Raw genomic sequence first — 19904 nt, 5'->3', positions numbered from 1 at the left:
GTATTTATGGATATCTTATTATTTAATCCATTTAAAATACTAAAGATCTTAATTGAGGCATAAACTCCCTAGCTAGTTTGAATCAACATTTAAGGATGAGAGCAGTGGACTGAGCATTTTATTACATTTGTACAGTTGGGGTTTAATTGCTGATGTTTGTTTCTCTTTAATAATATGGTCCCTTAATAGATGTAGCCGTTGTGTAGTTGATATTTGGTGTTTATTGTTCCATGTGAGCAGTATTGTTGTTTTGACCATAGCTAGTTTTTTTTTTTTTTGAAAATTTTATTTTGCTTTTTTCGAATACAATAACTGACATAAGACACAACATAAAGAAGACAGCAGCAACAACTACAGAACGACAACAACAACAAAAGAAAGAGAAAAAAAAAAATAATAATAATAAAAAATATATATATATAATAATAAACGAAAAAGGGAGATACAATGTTAGACAGTTAGGAAATTATCTTTATCAAATCAAGTCATGTGGTACTATATCCATAGCTAGTTTTGAATGTTCAAAGCTAAGGTTAATTTGGAGGGTTAATTTGAGGCTTAATAAGGTAAAAAAAGAGGGTTAATTTGAGTTGATTTGATTCAATGTCAGTTCTCAAAAGCCACAAATCACTCTTTTTAAAATATGTATTTCATATATATATTTAAAGCATCGTTTTTGTGCGGTGACAGCGCCACCGTCACAGCCCTAATTGCTAGTCTTCTCCACTAGATCATCATGTCCTGTATATGTGTGTGTGTGTGTGTGTGTGTGTCCAGCCACAGATGGATTAGTTGGACACTCGTACACCTTTTCTTGTATAAATTTAGCTTGTTTCAGGACACAGATATGAATTTTAATTATAAAGATGTTTAATATAGACATTTTAATTTCCCCAGTGAAACAATCGCAGTGTTTTTGAGTCAGACTTTATTGGGCAGATTTATTTGAAAGTGAGCTCTTCAGGAAGTGTGGGCGCTTCTGATCTCACGAAGTGGAGATATTTCGGCAACACTTTACAATAAGGTTCACTTATTAAACGTTAGTTAATGTACTAACTAACATTAACTAACCTTACATTTGTTAATCTTTGTTAACGTTACTTAATACAAATCCATCTGGTCATTGTTTGTTCATGTTAGTTCACAGTGCATTAACTATTGTTAACAAGATTTAAAAAAAAAAAAGTAAATGTTGAAATTAACATCAGCAAAGATTAACACATGCTGAAGAAGTATTGTTCATTCTTTTTTAATGTTAACTAATAAACCTTATTGTAAAGTGTCACCGGTATTTCTTCATCACGCTCACATTTCCAGACGTGGTGAACACGCGCCTCGTGAACTCTGTACCGATGATGCTGACGTAATCTGGCGGGAGAACGCGCCAAAACATGCCACAGGAAACCGTAAAAATGTGCCGTGACCTTCATTTGCATCTGAAACACTTATTTGTATAACGAACAGTCGAGTTTTTTACAGACACGTGTGTTTTATTCAGGAAAGAAGACAAAAGAAAAAAAGATATGAAACTGAAGCCTGTGTTTTATCAACCTTAATGTTATTTTCAGGAATCTCAACCTTATATTGTCTTCACTTTAGGTAGAAAACAATGGAATATATAAATATATGAGACAAAAACCACTACAGAACTGCACTGATTTTCAGAAATATATTTACGTACAGATGAGTATAATGGTAGTTATATAGCCCAAATGAATGGGTAGTTGATAAATAATCATAAATAGATAGGAAGTACAGTATTCAGACAAATGTCTAAAATTTCTTTCAAAACAAGTGTCATCTGTCCTCAAGTGATGTTTGAGCAAAACTGACACTTTTCTGAGTCACTGAATGATATTATCCTTATTTTTAGTGGATCTGTGAAGTCAGTTTTCCTCAAGGACAAGGTCACACATTGCTTCAGGTTTTCCAACCAGAAATTTTCCGAGACGTTATTTCTGTTGTTTCATATTCCAAACATTTTGTTGAGTGTGTTTGTGCTGCATTTCTTTATTATAAATGCCACTTGTTTTGGTATTTGTGTATATATAAAATTAAAAAACATTACATTTTGTCATAGTGCATATATTTGTAGGTCCTTTAAAGAGGCCATGACAGGGATTGAAACAAAACAAAAAGACAATGTTCCTTGTTTTTATTGGTGCGTTCATACCAGACGCGAATAGCGCATCAGGCGTGAGTGATTTCAATGTTAAGTCAATGCAAAGGCGCGTTAAGCGCATAAAAAATTCCTGCATCGCGAATGGGGCGTAGAGCGCGGCATGGTAAATGCGAATACGCCTCGCGCGAATTGAGCGCCTGGCGCGTTACGCGCGAATGATTTATTTAGTGCTATTTGTGCATTCACGCGTTTGATGCGAATTCGCGTCTGCCGCCCGAGTTGAAAAGTCTACTAAAGTCCAAAACCCGGCCATTTTTGGAGCTTGATTAAACAAATGCAGGATATTTTTAATGGTACAAAGTCCTCTTATATGTCAAAAGATCGAGGTAAATTTGATTTGTCATGTCATGACTCCTTTAATTTGTCAAAAAACAAAAAGCACAATATCTTAATCACATTTTAACCTTTCCCAGTTGATTTAAACGCTTCTGCTGATGCTCTTTAGAGGGACAAATATTCCATGACGTCTTTCAATCAATATAAGTTCATTACATTTATCTATTTACATTTATTAGCAGATTACATTATATATAAAAGAGGAACATCACAACCAATTTCCTAAAGAGACAAATACATAGTTAGCGTTCGGCACGTACTATGGGACGCAGTGATGGAAAGAGAATCATGGGATGGGTGGAAATATTATATTTAAATATATGATGATTTAAAATTATTTAAAATATATCATTATTTTTGCTATAATTTTAAGTTTGCAGCACATATCAAGCCCACAAAAGAAGAAAGTCACCATTAATGACGGTATCGCTTTGATTTTCATTGTAAAGTTAAAGGGTACTCTACAGCATTTTTGCATAACAATAATGCAATACTTGTATTTATTGCATTATTGTTATATATAACAATTATACAATAATTATATTTTTCACTTTACAGTATTTAAGATTAAATGTGCTTAATTGTGACTGATTAAATGTTTTCTTTATGCAAAATATGATTTCAGAACGGGTGAAAAACATGATAAATATTATTTTTGCACTTTCTCAGATTTTCACCTGTGCACTTTTCAGATTTGTTGGAAATAATCCATAATGATGCAGAAACTTGGATTGTAAGTAATCTCAGTGCATGATATAATATATCATATATTATCATAATGATTAAACTTGCAATTATTTTTGATGCATTTTGCAAAAAAGTCCACAAAAGTAAATGTAAGTGTTGAGGACAAAATAATATGTTCTAAATTTATATATATAAACAATAAGTAAATGCTTGAATCCGTCACCACATGAACTGATCTCTGAAAAGTGAAGGTTATATAGACTTTAAATGGAGATGATGTTACGGCAAAGGGCTTGATTGAATCTTCATAAACCGTGACTCGACTCTCACTCTCTCACTTGGTGCAGATGAAGTTGTTTTTCTCAGTTTCAGGAAGGCTGATCCAGCGCTGGTTGCTGGTCTGAATGGCTCCGGATCTCACTGTCGTAGTGCAGTCCTCCCCGGTGCCGTGACCATGAGCCCAGTGATCATAGCACAGGGTCTGACCGTTGACCCAGAACCAGAGGCCGAGCACGCAGGAGTGACGGAGACCCAGCCACACGTGAGCGGTAGAGGCCGTCGAGGACACGTTCTCCAACCCAAGCTGGATCTCCGGCGAGTCCACCGACACCAGGTCCATGTCTTTATCTCTGCAGTATTTCAGAGCTCCTGTCCACGTCTGATTCTCTCTGATCAGAACCAGTTTATCTGGAGCACAAACATAAACAGCAACGGTCACACTTTAGTTTAGGGTCCAATTCTCAATATTAACTATTCACTACGACGTTTGCCTCAATAAACTCCTAATTTCTGCTTTTTAATAGAGATGTTCCGATACCCTTTTTTCCTTCCCGATACCGAGTACTCAGCCGATACAGAGTACTTATCCGATACCTGGACTCAGGGTATCGGTCGATACCGAGTACTGATCCGATATCTGGGTGTGTACAGTATCTATACAGTTGCAATTCATACTAGCACTGTATGAATTTATAGAATTATTTTTATGGTGTGCTTCAGACTTATCCCTTAATTAAATATGAACAAATACATACAGTGAACTAGAGTATTTTTATTATCTGACATTCATTTCACAGCATTATATTATTTATCTTTCTTGAGTGAAAAATAGCTTAAAATGCAGCAACACAACATCTAATACTGTAAACTGAAAAGGGTATTTTAGATTTACAGTATAACTGTATAAACAAAGTGCAACAAATAAATTTAGGAATCTAAAAAAATGATAAATGAATAATATAAGAAAATAATCTCTTTATAATTTAAGGCCCATAAACAATTTTGTTAAATAAACAGCATTTCAGTTTTGACAGCGGCTGCTCTAAACAGTGGTTGCTTGTGGCAACAGCACGACTTCCTGTGTCGCCACAAGCAACCACTGTTTGTTGATCTCCGATTTGCAGCGTTACGCAAAGCTAGCGTGTATAACTAGTAATTGTTTTAGAAAATGGTATCGGATCGGTTTTCTTTCTTTTTTTTTACTTTTTTCTGAACTTTTACTCTTCATCCATTGTTAGTTTACATTCGTTTCTGGAAGTCACTTGCTACTAGTTTCGCCTTCTTGATGACATCACGCGCGCAGTTAAAAACGGCATGCGATGACTGGTCAGGAAGCAACGTTTAGTCTGACGTGTGTCTTGTCCACGACACGACAAGATTTTAGGAGTCAAAATCGCGTAATCTGACACAGTGACTATCGTAAGAGACAAAAAAAATCGTGTAATCTGAACCAGGCATAAATCTAAAATATCTTAAACTGTGTTCCGAAGATGAACGGAGGTCTGACGTGCTTGGAGCGAGCATCACATCATTTTCATTTTTGGGTGAACTAAACCCATATAAATCGAGCGGTTTAATCCAGATTCAGATTAGGCTTTTATTTAAATCACATTTAAACACAAATGCTTTTGTGCGTCACACGCTAGAACAAACCGAATTGGTTGTTTTGCATCATGTGATGCACGTTGGAGCTTCTGTATATGCCAGATGTGATATGTATGTTTGTGTCAGTATAAAAGCCTAAATGAACTATTCGTCATGTAAAGTGATCTCTTCATACGCCACTCGATTCATATGGATTTTTTTTTCAACACCGTCATTTTGGATCTGGAAGTTTTGTTTACCTGGAGGAACAGAAACCTCCCAGGTTTCATTAAAAAATATGTCTTAATTTGTATTTCAAGTTCGTTTGGTTTGAAATGAAATGAGAGTAAGTGAATGAAATACATTTTTGGGTGAACAATCCACTATAATTAATAACCGAGTCAGGATCGGTATTTGCATTTGTTCAGATGACTGCGTGTGTGAGAGCGTCTACTCACCGTCATAACACACAAAGGGATAAAGATCTGTACATTTATCATCTACCCATCGTCCTTGGTGTGCAGTCGTCATATCAATCGCGGTGCAGACGTCCTCTCTGTTCTGGTTGATGTTGGGTTCATCAGTGTACCAGTGTTTGAATGTGGAGGTGCTGTTATCTGACCAAACCCAGAGTCTGCTCAGACCGATCCAGGCTTCATCAGGTGAAATTGGGTTGTTTTGTACGAATGTCTGAATCTTAATATTCTCAGTCTGGTTCCTCACACTGGCCAGATCTGTGTAATTGTGTCTACAGTAACTCTGAGCTTCAGTCCAATTCTTTGTCTCACTTACAGGGACGAATGTTTTACTGCTGGCTTTAAAAGAGAAAGACATTTGTCTAATGAAGTGAAATATCAGAGAAATTAAATGCATAAAACACAAGAAAATATAAGGACAAAGAAATAAAAACATAAGGACAAAAAGACAAATCCACTAAATGCAATTGTGGTTCATCATTCAAAACTAAAAGTGTTTTATTATTATTGTACATGAAAATATTCAGCATGGTCTTTTAGCACACATCTGTGTGTTGTGCTCTTACAGCTGAACTCACCATTATAGCAGATGAATTTCATTTCAGCATTACATTTTTCATCATGCCATTGTCCATCAAACTTCATCATAAAAACACAGTCTCCATCTCCTTGTGGTTGTGCTGGTGAAGTGTTTGACCAGTTCCTGTACTGGGACTCGTTTGCTGTGTAGAAGGTGGGGTCATTCAGAGACCATATCCATGTGTTTGTTTTCTTCAGCCCGATCCAGACACGTTCAGCTTTAGGGTCCACACTCTTTATGACCCGCTCTGCGTCGGTCTGATCTTGTGTGTCGGTGATTGTGGCCAGATCTGTGTATTTCCCTCTGCAGTGTTTCTGAGCTTCAGTCCAACTCTTTCTCTCATTCACAAAGTGATACTGACGCAAAGCGCCTGCAGACAAACTGACCACGGCTGAGGAGAGACACATTCAGATCTCAAACGATGATCTCACTGATCGATGACACACATTATCCTTATCATTACGGGCTAATATTTGCCTAGCCTGACTAGGTCAGACTTCGTTCTTCCGTTAAATTTCAGTTCGCTGCTGTACTCAGTCTGAGACATCGACATGTCTGGCCAGAAAACAGCCGGCCAATCAACGGAAAGAGGGCGGAGCGATCTGGAGGGTAGCACTTCCGAAATCTCTGTCCAAACAATGAGTGACGTACACGCCCGAGAGATCACTTCCGGCGCATGCGCAGACCGAAACGCTCGTCCCGTCAGATCAGTTGGACGTGGCTGTGATTACACGAGGTAAAAACGATATAAATACTGTTCGCTTTCTCACACAAACCGCTCGTTTCGTGTCTTAGGCCATTACATTTACGAGTCATTAAATCATGTTTAATTTTGACTTCTCTGTGCTGCTCTTTCAGGTGAACCGAGGGTGGACCCCCTAAACCTGCATTATATGACTGATAGACTACACCGGTTTGACCGAAAAATATCAAAATTGAAAATGCTGTGGAAACAAAGACACCTACATTTTGGATGCCCTTGAGGTAAGATAAAACATACCAAAAATTAATTTCAAAGTGAACTATCCCTTTTAGGGATGCACCGATATGAAAAATGTGGCCGATAACCGATAATTCTTTATATTTGAAAGCCGATAACCGATATATTGGCCGATGAACTTAAATCCAAATTTTTTAGCTAATTTTGAGAGCCTGATTACAAAAACAAAAGTCTCACAATTAAATCCATGTCCCAAGCGCACAATTATAATGATGTTCTCAGTCGATATGACAGATTTGCGTTGCCCAGATTTTTCAAAAACAAAGAAATTCAAAAACAATCAGTTCTCAACAAGTGTCTCAGCTGAAGGGAATAATACATTATTTATCGGCTTTAATATATCGGCCACATTTTCTTACCAGGCCGATTGTGATAACATTAAAAATGAACGTATATCGGCCGATACCGATATGTTGGCCGATATATCGTGCATCCCTAATCCCTTTAACACTGCATGTTGCAAACTTAATGTGGATTCAAAGCCCAGCGGGATGTAAGCTTGGGACTTTTGGCCTACCTGACTGATCCTGATTTGGAAGAGTCTTATGCATGAGAACTGTCCCAAATGGTTGGATTATTCCTCTACTAAGGGACTGCTTCGTCTTTAGACATCGTTTGATGAACTATACCATCAGATACACGCATCAATTTTCACGTTATTGAATTGTCCAACCTACTGACCAATTCCTGTGAAGCACTTATCCGTTATTGTAGTTACTTTTTGTTTTTATTGTATTTACTTTTTGGGTGTTTACAATTATTTTTCTTCAAATGAAATACACATGATTTGAGGAATGGTTGGTGTGTGAAGCACGACCTTTGACACTCGGCTTGAGCTCTTTCAGCACAGCACGAACACTACGAGCGCTGCATTAAACACTCGCTCACCTGTGAGCAGAAGAGACGTCAGTGTGATTCTCTCCATTCCTGAGGGAAAGACAGAACACAGTCTCAGTAAACAAGCTTCATTTGCTTTCTAATACAGCAGCTGGAGTTCGTACACAATCCAGAACTTCAGAGCGTGTCGTTCCTACTTGATCATCGCTTATTAGCTCTCGCATCACTTATAAACACACACACATGAAGCTCCTGTCAGTGCAGTGTTCACACACACTTTTATGCTTTAAACCCTTCAGGATTAAACTCTTTCTCATAGAAATTGAGATCTGGAATTGCAGTGCTGTTATACAGTCTATTACTGTAAACACAATTTTTATTGCAATATTTACTTTTTTTGGTTCCTCAAAGAGCCTTTCACTTGTTTTCTCAGTATGTAAAACATTTAAAAATCTAAAGAACTTTTTCCCATTATCAAGAATCTTTTGTGCAATGTAAAAGATTATATGATGTTAAAGGTTCTTCATGGAACCATCAGTATCAATAAAGAAGCTTTAGTTTTGAGTAGATAATACAACCGAGCATAATTTAATACAAAACACAGCTAAATCAATCCTATTATAATCAGTGTAAAGTTAAAACTGTCTTAAACTCTGTTTCTTACCTGTCGATGTGGTGATTTCTGTGCGATTGTGTGTGTTTCTGGAGATGTACTGACCAGTAATGTGTGTGTTGTCTATTTAATGTAAAGAGTGAGTGAGTGAGCGAGAGAGAGAGAGAGAGAGGGGGAGATATCTAATATACACTGGTTAATTTTGAGATTTGGGATTTTCATAAAGTATTCTTTCAGTCTAGTGGGGAAAAGAGCTCAAGTATATTTGTATTCAAGTCAACTTTATTTATAAAATCTTTATTAAATAAAGATTTTGTCAAAGTTGTGTGACAGTGATAACAGGGTTAATTTCAGCGTCACTGTTTTCATCATCAGTGTCACATTTGAATTTTTCATTTACACATTAACTTTTCATGTGTATATGTTCTTTACTTTACGCAGGTAATAGTCATGAGTGTCCTATTGTCCCTCGGGGATGAAAGTTCACATGCGGTTTAGATTAAATTAGTGATGCAGAAAAAAATCTAACCAGGAAACCAGAGGCGGTTTTCAGCAAATATGCAAAATCATGTTATTGTGAGTGTCTCTTTATTACTGACAAATGATAAATGGAGTTCAATTTTACTATAAAGCAGAAATTGTGATATCTGATATCTGGAGACTTGTATAAGATGATAGAATTGAACCTAAAACGGTTTATTGAACAACACTGATGTTGATGGAACAGGGACAGTGAATGTGCAGGGAAGCGGTGAGCATGAAATGGTGGCGTTGAGTCTTAAACTGAAGAGTAATAGTGTAAACTGAAACAAACTGAGTCTTTGGGTTGAAGATTAAGGATAATATTGGAGACTGGAGAAGGAAGGGGATAATAAACAACTGCTTTATTTGCATCACTGTTGCCATGATGTCACAATAAACTTCAGTTGAAGTGAAGAGTACAGTATTTGTGCAGCTTGTCAAACATGCAAATATGAGACAGCAGCACATCATTTATAGTCACATTATATTACAGTGATTTACATGAAAAATCTTTCCAGTAAGATGATGTCAAAAAAAGTACAGTAAATACTGAATGCATTTATTTGCGATGCAAAATGACTTAAGATGTCTTTTTGATCAAAATGAAGTGAGTTTATGCTTAAAACAAGAATAGTATATTTAGATCAGTGTTTACTGTTAAATACTTTTTGTGGATATCTTCTCAAACGCAAACGTATAATGTAACGATAATGTTTTATGGTTTGGAGCGGCTCGATCGCTTAAGTAAATGTTCTCTGTACGCGCTGTGAGTTTGAAAAGCAAAACGCGCCAAACAATAGGCTTCATGTTTTTACTTAAATCTCATTTCATAATGAATGGAAACAATTGAATTTACATATGATAATCCATATATTTTTATCTAGTGTAGTGTACTGAAGTGTTTCTTTTTAACGATTTATAGGCCGCATGCTATATGCTATTGTTATTATTTTATGCAGCCCTACATGTATACTACAAGGCACAACAAACCTGGTGTTCAAATTACTAATATATATACATATTAGTAATTTTTAGATGGCAATTTTAACCAGAAAAATCTAAAATGTACTCAAAATTGCCCTATAAGTTTCTCTTGATATCAGCTTGTTCAGTTGTTTCGTTTTGTTTTTTTGACAGGGACCAGATGCCACTGATGAGTCCTGCTGACTTAAACATTCACATGAGACTCTACATGAACATGGTAAAATGAAAAATCAAACACCATGGAAATGACAGGTATGTATTATGTGTCACAGAGGTCTTTCATGAATAATCACAGAACAGAAACAGCCGGTAGACCAGGCAATATAACATAAATCTTCTTGAATAATCACTGAACAGAAACGGCGTGTAAACCGGGGAACGGGTGGCGACTGACTCTCAGATTAGCATAGGAAGACGGGTAGCGGGAATCAGGAACTGACCGGTCTGCAGCTGCAGGGTTGCTGGGCAGAGTAAAGGGTAAGTGTATTCACAGCAAACAAAGTAATACCTGTATTAGACGTATTAATCTACATCAATTGTTTGTGTGTGTGGATGGCAAGAGACAAAATGTGGATAGAAATCATGCAAAATATTTGTGTTTATTATAAAGAAAGAATAGTAAGAGATGGGAGATGATGATACGGAAAAAAATTACAAATAAAAAAGAAAATAAATACTACTGTGGTCAGAATTTTTGGCACCCCTGATAAATATGATCAAAGATGGCTGTAATCATTTTGATCTTTGTTTTGGATGATTCTTCTGATGGAAGATCTAACCACGGCCCGTTATAAGATTTCTAGCAGAGGCCGTCAGGTTTTGATTTTTTTCATCTGTTGGTATTTGCTTGAATCCATGATACCATGTGTCTGAATCTCCAGCTAAAAATAGGCCCACAACATTAAAGATCCAGCGGTACATTTAACCATAGACATGGGCTACTTTTTATCCCCGTTTGATATCAAAAAAACTTTTTTATTAATTTCGTCTGACCACAGAATCCAGTCCCTTTAGAAATTCAAGTTGTGTCTCACACCTGAATATGCTGGAGCTTGTTTTTTGATGAGCAAAGAGATTTTTTCTTGAAACCCTGCCACATGTGGTGATGTAGTGGCTGTTTGATCATTTAAGGCTTTCTGACCCCAAGACACACTAATCTCTGTGATCCTTGGAGAGTCTTTGGCAACTCAAACTCTTGAGACCTGTTTACTAATATACATCTATAATTCTAGTTCTGTACGTCATGTGGAAAAGCAGTGTATAAAAGTCATTTTAAAGTATAATAGCAGCTACTAGTGAAACCTCATGTTTGGCAAATGTGGCTTGGCAAACCATTTAATGTTGCATTTCTGCCACCTACTGGATGGAGAGTGAAGCGAAGATTATTAACCATCATAAAATCAATGGATAAAAGCTTCTGCTAAATGACTAAATGTAAATGTAGTAGTCTTTAAATACACAACTTTTAATTTTAGTAAACTTAAAACAATCTTAAAACCATTATATCTTGTCACGTTTAGCATTTAGTATCTTTCCTGCTAAACAGTTTTTTAAGCAATGACAGTAAAGAATCTGTTCAAGCTGTGCTTGTAATATAACACAGAGGTTCAGATGTTTATTTGCCCTGCCAAATCTTTCTGAATATGAGAATGCAATAAAATATTTCCCAACTGTTCATGTTAAAAAACATTAAACGACAGACATTTATCCAGTGATGCAAAATACTACTGACCTCGAATTTCTCAGATTTTAATGTCATTTGCGTTTTTCGTCACAATGTAGTTTCTGATTGTGTGTGATGAGCATTAACACAGCAGTTTTCAGCATAGCAGACATAAGATAAGACTGAATGCGTGTATATTGTGTTTTCCTTCAGTAATTTCACTTGTCTACATTGTGGGCTGATTTTATGGTAGGCTATATCTCAACTATATCTATATCTCAACTTTACTGATTTTAAACATTCTAGACCATTTTATTTGCTTTGAACACCATGAAAAGCTAAATTATTACACAAACAAGAATGAACATAAACACTTCCAGTCACTTTCACCTTGATTGTGAGCTCATTCAAGCTTTCGACCCTTCCAGCCGATCTAGTCTTTACGGGACGTCCTGATTCGTTCTCCCTCAGGGACCTGAACATCATGTGTTTATCTCTGAAATCATGCGTCTGTGCTTAAAAACCCAAAGACCTTAAAGAACACTCAGTTTTGTATGTCAGAATAAATGTTAAGCATGCGACAAAATAGATCAGATTCACACAAGATGACAGTCAGATAAACGACATCAATAACAAATGAAATTTCTTCCAAAGCTTTATTTTCTCGGAAAGAAATGAGTACGAATCACAAACCAACACCAATCCAGTACAGAAATCCAGCAAAGGAGAAAACCACTGACATTCAAAATGTATGTAAATACAGACTAGGGCTGGGTATCGATATACATTTCACAATTTGATTTAATCTGTATGCCGATTAATTACAAAATATCAGGTTTGGTACATTTTTATCAAAGGAAAACAAATCTCTTCTTCGCTACAAAACACTTTTAGTGAAGTTTTGTTCACGCTTCAACTGAAAACAGCACAGATCGGGGATTCATGAATCGATATTGGTTCATCAAAATGAGAATTGATTAAAATTAAGAAATTCATATTTTCAACCCAGCCCTAATGAGAGTTATTTGGGTAATTATATACCCCAAATTAACGGGTACATGGAAGGGAAGTACAGCAGCCTCAAAAGGTATTAAGACACTTGAGAATATCTATATTTCATTTCACTAGATTAAGTACAATATCAAACCAGGTCTTGTCTGTGCTCAAATGATGCTAGAGCTTTTCTCTTATAATTTTTTATTATTCATTAAGTGTCCAAATACTTTTTGATGCCACTGTATACATTTGTAGATCACAGTATTATTTAAGTAAACATATTTTAACCTTCTCCAGTTCATTTACAAGCTTGTGCTTTAAAAAGTACAAATATTCCATTATATATTTTAATCAATATGAGATGATTACATTTATCTATTGACATTTATTAATTTAGCAGATTATTTTATCCAAAGCAACTAACAAATAATGGAAAATTGCATGTAATTTTGCATTACTAGATAATATGCACTAAACTAAAAAAAAACAATAGAGCAAAATGAAAGAAAACAGTAAATGCTTGAATCCGTCACCACATGAACTGATCTCAGAAAAGTGAAGGTTATATAGACTTTAAAAGGAGATGATGTTACGGCAAAGGGCTTGATTGAATCTTCATAAACCGTGACTCGACTCTCACTCTCTCACTTGGTGCAGATGAAGTTGTTTTCCTCAGTTTCAGGAAGGCTGATCCAGCGCTGGTCGCTGGTCTGAATGGCTCCGGATCTCACTGTCGTAGTGCAGTCCTCCTCCCCGGTGCCGTGACCCGGAGCCCAGTGATTATAGCACAGGGTCTGACCGTTGACCCAGAACCAGAGGCCGAGCACACAGGAGTGACGGAGACCCAGCCACACGTGAGCGGTGGAGGCCGTCGAGGACACGTTCCTCAACCGAAGCTGGATCTCCAGCGAGTCCACCGACACCAGGTCCATGTCTTTATCTCTGCAGTATTTCAGAGCTTCTGTCCACGTCTGATTCTCTCTGATCAGAACCAGTTTATCTGGAGCACAAACATAAACAGCAACGGTCACACTTTAGTTTAGGGTCCATATTAACTATTCCTTATGACTTTTGCTTGAATAAACTCCTAATTACTGCTTATTAATAGTTAGTAAGGTAATTGTTAAGTTTAGGATTTGGGTGGATTGAGTGATGCAGAATATGATCAGTAATGTGTATTAATTATGCATTAATGTGTGCTGATAAACAGCCGATATCCTAGTAATATGCATGATTTTCCAAAAGTCTATTGGGGAAATGCGTTGCTTTTCGATCGAGGGAACCCATGCGCCGCTAACTTCCGAGTTGTCCTACAAAGTGACGTCATCACTTCGGCACTATATTAAGGTATTTGAATGAATCCTGAGATATTTCTGTCCCTCCATTGGAAATTCAGGTGAAAGCTTAAATGATCCAGAACGGTCATTATAGCGTCATAAAACTAATCCATATAAACCGAGCGGTTTAATCCAGATTCAGATTATTCAAATCTAAAAATGATTGTCCCAAATATTGCAGATCACATTAAGTGAACACTAACGCTTGTGTGCGTCACACGCTTGAACAAACCGATTCTTTTGCTTCATGTTGATGCCGACTCGTGTCCGTCGGGTCGATCTGTGCGGTGTTCACATGTGGGCATCTACCGCTAACATTTACATCTAGTCTTTATTCGTTTATGAAAATGTCAAGAGATTGTCATCATAGTTTTTGTTATTCATCATTCAAAACTTTTTTTAGTTATCGTCTAGTTTCCGTCTGAATTTTTTTTTACACAAATTAATATTGATTAGTGTTGTTGAGTTAAAGTTATAGTGCACTCAATCTGTGATTTAGAGTTTGTGTTGTTTCACATGTAGAGTTGAATTTGTTCAGATGATTGTGTGTGTGTGTGTGGTGTGTGTGTGTGTGTGTGTGTGTGTGTGAGCGTCTTCTTACCGTCATAACACACAAATGGATAAGAACCTGTACAAGGATCATCGACCCATCGTCCTTGGTATTGGTTAGCACTGGAGGTGCAGACGTCCTCTCTGTTCTGGTTGCTGTTGGGTTCACCAGTGTACCAGTGTGTGAATGTGGAGGTGCTGTTATCTGACCAAACCCAGAGTCTGCTCAGACCGATCCAGGCTTCACCACTAGACGTTAGGGGTTGTTCTATGATGTTCTTAATCTTATTATTCTCAGTCTGGTTCCTCACACTGGCCAGATCTGTGTGATTGTATCTACAATAACTCTGAGCTTCAGTCCAAGTCTTTTCCACATTTACAGTGACGAATGTTTTACTGCTGGCTTTAAAAGAGAAAGACATTTGTCTAGTGAAGTGAAATATAATGAAATAAGAAAATATTTAAGGACAAAGAAACAAGAACATTAGGACAAAAAAGACAAATCCACTAAATGCAATTGTGGTTCATCATTCAAACCTAAAAGTGTTTTTTTAAATTATTATTATTGTACATGAATATAGTCAATATGGTCTTTAATAAAGCACACATCTGTATTTTGTGATCTTACAGCTGAACTCACCATTATAGCAGATGAACGGCCTTGTGGAACTACAGCCTAAATCATGCCATTTTCCATCCTTCTTCATAAAAACACAGTCTCCATCTCCTTCTGGTTGTGCTGGTTGTGTTGCCCAGTTCCTGTACTGGGACTCGTTTGCTGTGTAGAAGGTGGGGTCATTCAGAGACCATATCCATGTGTTTGTGCTCCTCAGCCCGATCCAGACACGTTCAGCGTTAGGGTCCACACTCTTTATGACCCGCTCTGCGTCGGTCTGATCTTGTGTGTTGGTGATTGTGGCCAGATCTGTGTATTTCTCTCTGCAGTGTTGCTGAGCTTCAGTCCAACTCTTGCTCTCATTCACAAAGTGATACTGACGCAAAGTACCTGCAGACAAACTGACCACGGCTGAGGAGAGACACATTCAGATCTCAAACGATGATCTCACTGATCGATGACACACATTATCTTTATCATAACGGGCCAATATTTGCCACCTATAATTGATTTAGGGCTGCAGCTATCGATTCTTTTTGTAATCGATTAATCTAGCACTTAATCGATCGATTAATCAAGTAATCGGATAATTTGTTTATGTGTGTTTTTAAGCAACCAAAACAAATAATGTATTACGAAAATGATAAGGTGTTTGGCTTTTATTTCTTAAAAAAAATAGAGGTATTTATTCCAACTGCAACATTTGGCTCCACAACTAATTATTGCAATTTTTACCCATTTAGTGTTTATAAGTGCCAGTGCCAACAATTATATAACAATACAGTTAAAACAATTTACTGTAAAACCTGTTACATGTACTGCCCTACAAAGCAAAAAGGCAGTAACTACGCAGAGTGCAGAACTGAGAAAAATGACTTTTGCTAGGGCTTTTTGCAGTTATTGTACAAACGACTACCATTTTTCTCTAAAACGATACGCATTTAAGATAAGATGTTTTGTCACATAACAAAGGATGCCTTGAATGTCATGAAAATTTTAATAATTAATGCTTTACCAAAACTGCAGTTACTGCCTTTTTGCTTTGGGCAGTGTAGCCCATAACATGTAAAACTTTAAATACAAACTTAAATAGTAAAGCCCATTTGGCCTTAGTTTTGTCTTCTTAATACAACGTAAAGTGCGCGTCATAGAAATTTAATGAGGCTTCGAGGCCGATTTTTTGCCTCGAGGAATTTTTGTAATCGAGTAATTCGAGTAACTCGAGGAATCGTTTCAGCCCTAAATTGATTACTGGGACACTTTTTATCTTTACCATTTTGAATAAAGAAATATTAATTAATTTATTTATTTAGTTTATTTGTCAGAGACAATGTACAAAATACATTAATTTCACGAAAATATGTTTTGTACCAAAGTTAGCAAATGCTAATTTCCATCTGCAGTCCCCGGGCAGATGCACACAATATTAAAATATTATATTACAAATGACTGTCAGTAGCTCTAACAAATACATGCAATATTAGTCAAACTGTGATAATTTATATTTAAAATAAATATAACATAGTCAAAAACATTTACTTCAATATTCATTTGTAGACTTTAAGCGTGCTGATGCTGACGCAGTTGGTTATCGATGTGTTTCTTAAAGTTTTGCGAGAAATTATTCAGATCTACAGACAACTTTAGACTGGGAGCTGATTGCATTGTGTATGTGTAATGATTTTAAATGAAGAGCTGTCTGTGCAAAGGCGGGATCGCACAATTTCTGTGAGCAGTGGACGGGATGTTCGGTTCGTTTGTTCAGAATAAAGTTTTATAATTTTTTTAATTGAGGGTGAACTTATATTCTTATTGACAAATTTGAAAACGGTTCTTAAATTTGTATATCGAATTATGGAGTCAAAACTTAATATTTTATATTTACCGAGAATATAACAGTGATGATAGCGAGGGGATTTACTGTCAAGCACCTTTAAGCACACCAAGATGCATCAGTTGTCAAACTATTGCTAATACGTCTAAAGATGGAGATATATTATATTTAATAGAGTTGGACATTCTTTTAAAAAACATTTGTTTTTTAAAGCTTTAACTTTGGTCCGCATGGACACCTAGATATTTTATCTCTGTCACAATGTCCATTAAAATAGATGTTAGGCAAATCTTACACTTTATTTGACTTAGTGAAATACATTCCAACAGTTTTTTCAATATTCAATGCTACGCAAGAAGATGCCCTTGCACACAGCCGGAAGATCATTGATGTAAACAGTGAACAACAACGGTCCCAGTATTGAGCCTTGCGGGACCCCGGTTGTGACAGGCTTCAGAGAGGGCAATACATTTTTTACCCTCACACATTACGTCCGATTTGTGAGATATGATTGTATCCAATGCAATGTCTCCATTGACAGAGATTATACTTAGAGAGCTTATACTGGAGGACACGGTGGTTTACGGTGTCAAAGGCTTTTCGAGAGACACAACGCCCTCCGTCCAAGCTGGCCTTTCTGTTTTCCATCAGCGTCTGTCGAATGATTGCGTCTAAAGCCGAACTGCATGGGGTGCAACAAATTATTTCAGTCGAAGTGATCGGTTAGCTGCTCTATGATGGCTTTCTCTAGAATTTTAGATGCTACAGGGATTATACTAATAGTCCTGTAGTTGCTTATTTCATTATTGCTTTCAGATTTATAAATTTGAGTTATAACTGCTGTTTTAAAGACACATGGGGAAGATACTCTCATCAATTGATTTATTCACAATATAAGTATTAACTGGTGTTAAAATCTCCCTATGTTTTTTTAATGAGAGAGCTATCAAGTCCCCAGAAATCTTTAGTTTTTAAGTTGCATAATTTTATTATTTCATCTTCGTTTTAGAGAAATGTCTATAATGTCTTCGTTTAATAGAAAATCTATTTTCTGCTCTATTATTCCACTCTTAGTTTGCATCTTTCCAGTTAATTCATCTATAGTTTGCCAAAGTTGTTTAGAATTGCCCTTTGCTTGTTTAATTATATTCAGATAAAGCATTGCTTTTGCGTGTGTTCGCTGCTGAGTGACTTTATTTCGAAGTTCCTTATAGATCAGGCGCTCAGTTGAAAGGCCTGTTTTATGGGACTTTTTTAATGCTGAATCTCGAGTTCTCGTCAGTTTCCATTGATTATCATTTGACCAAGATAGAGGGATTTTGCCTTTAGGCTTTACCTTTTTTCCTTTAGAATATTTAAAATCAAGCCTTTTAAGTGTCTTTATCAACTCACTAGATGTTGTGTCTTTATCATTTACCACTTCAAACTAATGTACTTTTCTTATTTCATTATCAAACCTCTCAATATCTTTCAGCACAGCACGAACACTACGAGCGCTGCATTAAACACTCACTCACCTGTGAGCAGAAGAGACGTCAGTGTGATTCTCTCCATTCCTGAGGGAAAGACAGAACACAGTCTCAGTAAACAAGCTTCATTTGCTTTCTAATACAGCAGCTGGAGTTCGTACACAATCCAGAACTTCAGAGCGTGTCGTTCCTACTTGATCATCGCTTATTAGCTCTCGCATCACTTATAAACACACACACATGAAGCTCCTGTCAGTGCAGTGTTCACACACACTTTTATGCTTTAAACCCTTCAGGATTAAACGCTTTCTCATAGAAATTGAGATCTGGAATTGCAGTGCTGTTTTACAGTGTTTTACTGTAAACACAATTTTTATTGTAATATTTACTTTTAAATGTTGCTCTTGTACATTTTTTTGGTTCCTCAAAGAGCCTTTCATTCATCAGTTCATTCACCATGTTTTCTTAGTGTGTAAAACATTTCAAAATCTAAAGAACTTTTTCCCACTATAAATAATCTTTTGTGCAATGTAAACGATTATATGGATGTCAATAAAGAAGCTTTAGTTTTGAGTAGATAATACAACCGAGCATAATTTAATACCAAACACAGCTAAATCAATCCTATTATAATCAGTGTAAAGTTAAAACTGTCTTAACTCTGTTTCTTACCTGTCGATGTTGTGATTTCTGTGCGATTGTGTGTGTGTTTCTCTGTCAGGACAGACTTATATCATGATCATCTCCTTCTGCTCCTCCCAGCTCTAGTTTTCCTGGAGAGAAAAACTCCCGTCTGTGGTTTATTTGTTTCCTCTCTTGCCCTAAGGTGATGTACTGACCGAAAGTGTGTGTTGTCCATTTATTGTTGTGTGTGTGTGTGTGTGTGTGTGTGTGTGTGTATACTATTGGTAAAAACGTTTTTATTTCATGTACTGGTTAATTTTCATCAAGTATTCATTCAGACTAGTGGAAAAAACATCCAAAGTACACATTTAAGAGTTTATTTTATTGTGTTTTTGTGTCAATTTGAGCTTTTTCTCCACTTCAGCGGCTTTACAGACAACAAACTTTACCGGTTTATTCACAAGTATATTTTGAAGGTTTGTTCATATATTTAATTGATCTGGTTGATATATATTTTTTTTTTTTCCCCTAAAAACATGGTGATTTACTTTTTTTTCTGTTTACAGGGTATATGACAGTGATTTATGGAGCAATACACAGAGAGATCCAAAATCACCTCTGGAAAAACCCTGGAAAGACTTCCATATTTAAAGAGATTTCAATATCAACTCAATTTCTCATCAGGTTGATTAGTGGATTGACTCTCAGAAGAAACATGAAGTTCTTCAATGAGACA

At 36.4% G+C, this 19904-nt stretch overlaps 2 protein-coding genes across 2 annotated transcripts; both read right to left on the bottom strand.

Moving 5' to 3' along the window:
• Nucleotides 1–1484: 1484 nt before the first annotated feature.
• LOC120463801 (C-type mannose receptor 2) lies at nucleotides 1485–8698 on the bottom strand. The gene is made up of 5 exons (XM_039653121.2): nucleotides 8626–8698; nucleotides 8013–8051; nucleotides 6123–6515; nucleotides 5527–5883; nucleotides 1485–3892 (listed from the first exon to the last, which is right to left on the bottom strand). The coding sequence occupies exons 2-5, from the start codon at nucleotides 8047–8049 to the stop codon at nucleotides 3540–3542; spliced, it is 1140 nt and encodes a 379-aa protein (XP_039509055.2). The 5' UTR covers nucleotides 8050–8051; nucleotides 8626–8698; the 3' UTR covers nucleotides 1485–3539.
• Nucleotides 8699–12395: 3697 nt separating this feature from the next.
• LOC120462937 (C-type mannose receptor 2-like) lies at nucleotides 12396–19349 on the bottom strand. The gene is made up of 5 exons (XM_089124327.1): nucleotides 19217–19349; nucleotides 18593–18631; nucleotides 15266–15652; nucleotides 14678–15028; nucleotides 12396–13739 (listed from the first exon to the last, which is right to left on the bottom strand). Exons 2-5 carry the CDS (start codon nucleotides 18627–18629, stop codon nucleotides 13384–13386), a joined length of 1131 nt encoding a protein of 376 aa, XP_088980453.1. The 5' UTR covers nucleotides 18630–18631; nucleotides 19217–19349; the 3' UTR covers nucleotides 12396–13383.
• Between the last annotated feature and the right edge of the window lie 555 nt (nucleotides 19350–19904).

The sequence above is a fragment of the Pimephales promelas genome, chromosome 20 (assembly GCF_988280905.1).
Source record: "Pimephales promelas chromosome 20, fPimPro1.hap1.1, whole genome shotgun sequence".
NCBI lineage: Eukaryota > Metazoa > Chordata > Actinopteri > Cypriniformes > Leuciscidae > Pimephales > Pimephales promelas.
The sequence above is the reverse complement of the archived record's forward strand: the minus strand, read 5'-3'. Positions and strand labels throughout refer to the sequence as shown.

What these genes read in the sequence shown, in the direction of transcription:
- LOC120463801 (XM_039653121.2), bottom strand. Translation starts at nt 8,049, where the DNA reads ATGGAGAGAATCACACTGACGTCTCTTCTGCTCACAG. An exon ending in GAAATTCATCTGCTATAATG is followed by an intron (nt 5,884 to 6,122) that starts GTGAGTTCAGCT and finishes TCTCTTTTAAAG; the next exon opens with CCAGCAGTAAAACATTCGTC. An exon ending in TCCCTTTGTGTGTTATGACG is followed by an intron (nt 3,893 to 5,526) that starts GTGAGTAGACGC and finishes TTTGTGCTCCAG; the next exon opens with ATAAACTGGTTCTGATCAGA.
- LOC120462937 (XM_089124327.1), bottom strand. Translation starts at nt 18,629, where the DNA reads ATGGAGAGAATCACACTGACGTCTCTTCTGCTCACAG. An exon ending in GACGTCTCTTCTGCTCACAG is followed by an intron (nt 15,653 to 18,592) that starts GTGAGTGAGTGT and finishes GTCTCTCCTCAG; the next exon opens with CCGTGGTCAGTTTGTCTGCA. An exon ending in TCCATTTGTGTGTTATGACG is followed by an intron (nt 13,740 to 14,677) that starts GTAAGAAGACGC and finishes TTTGTGCTCCAG; the next exon opens with ATAAACTGGTTCTGATCAGA.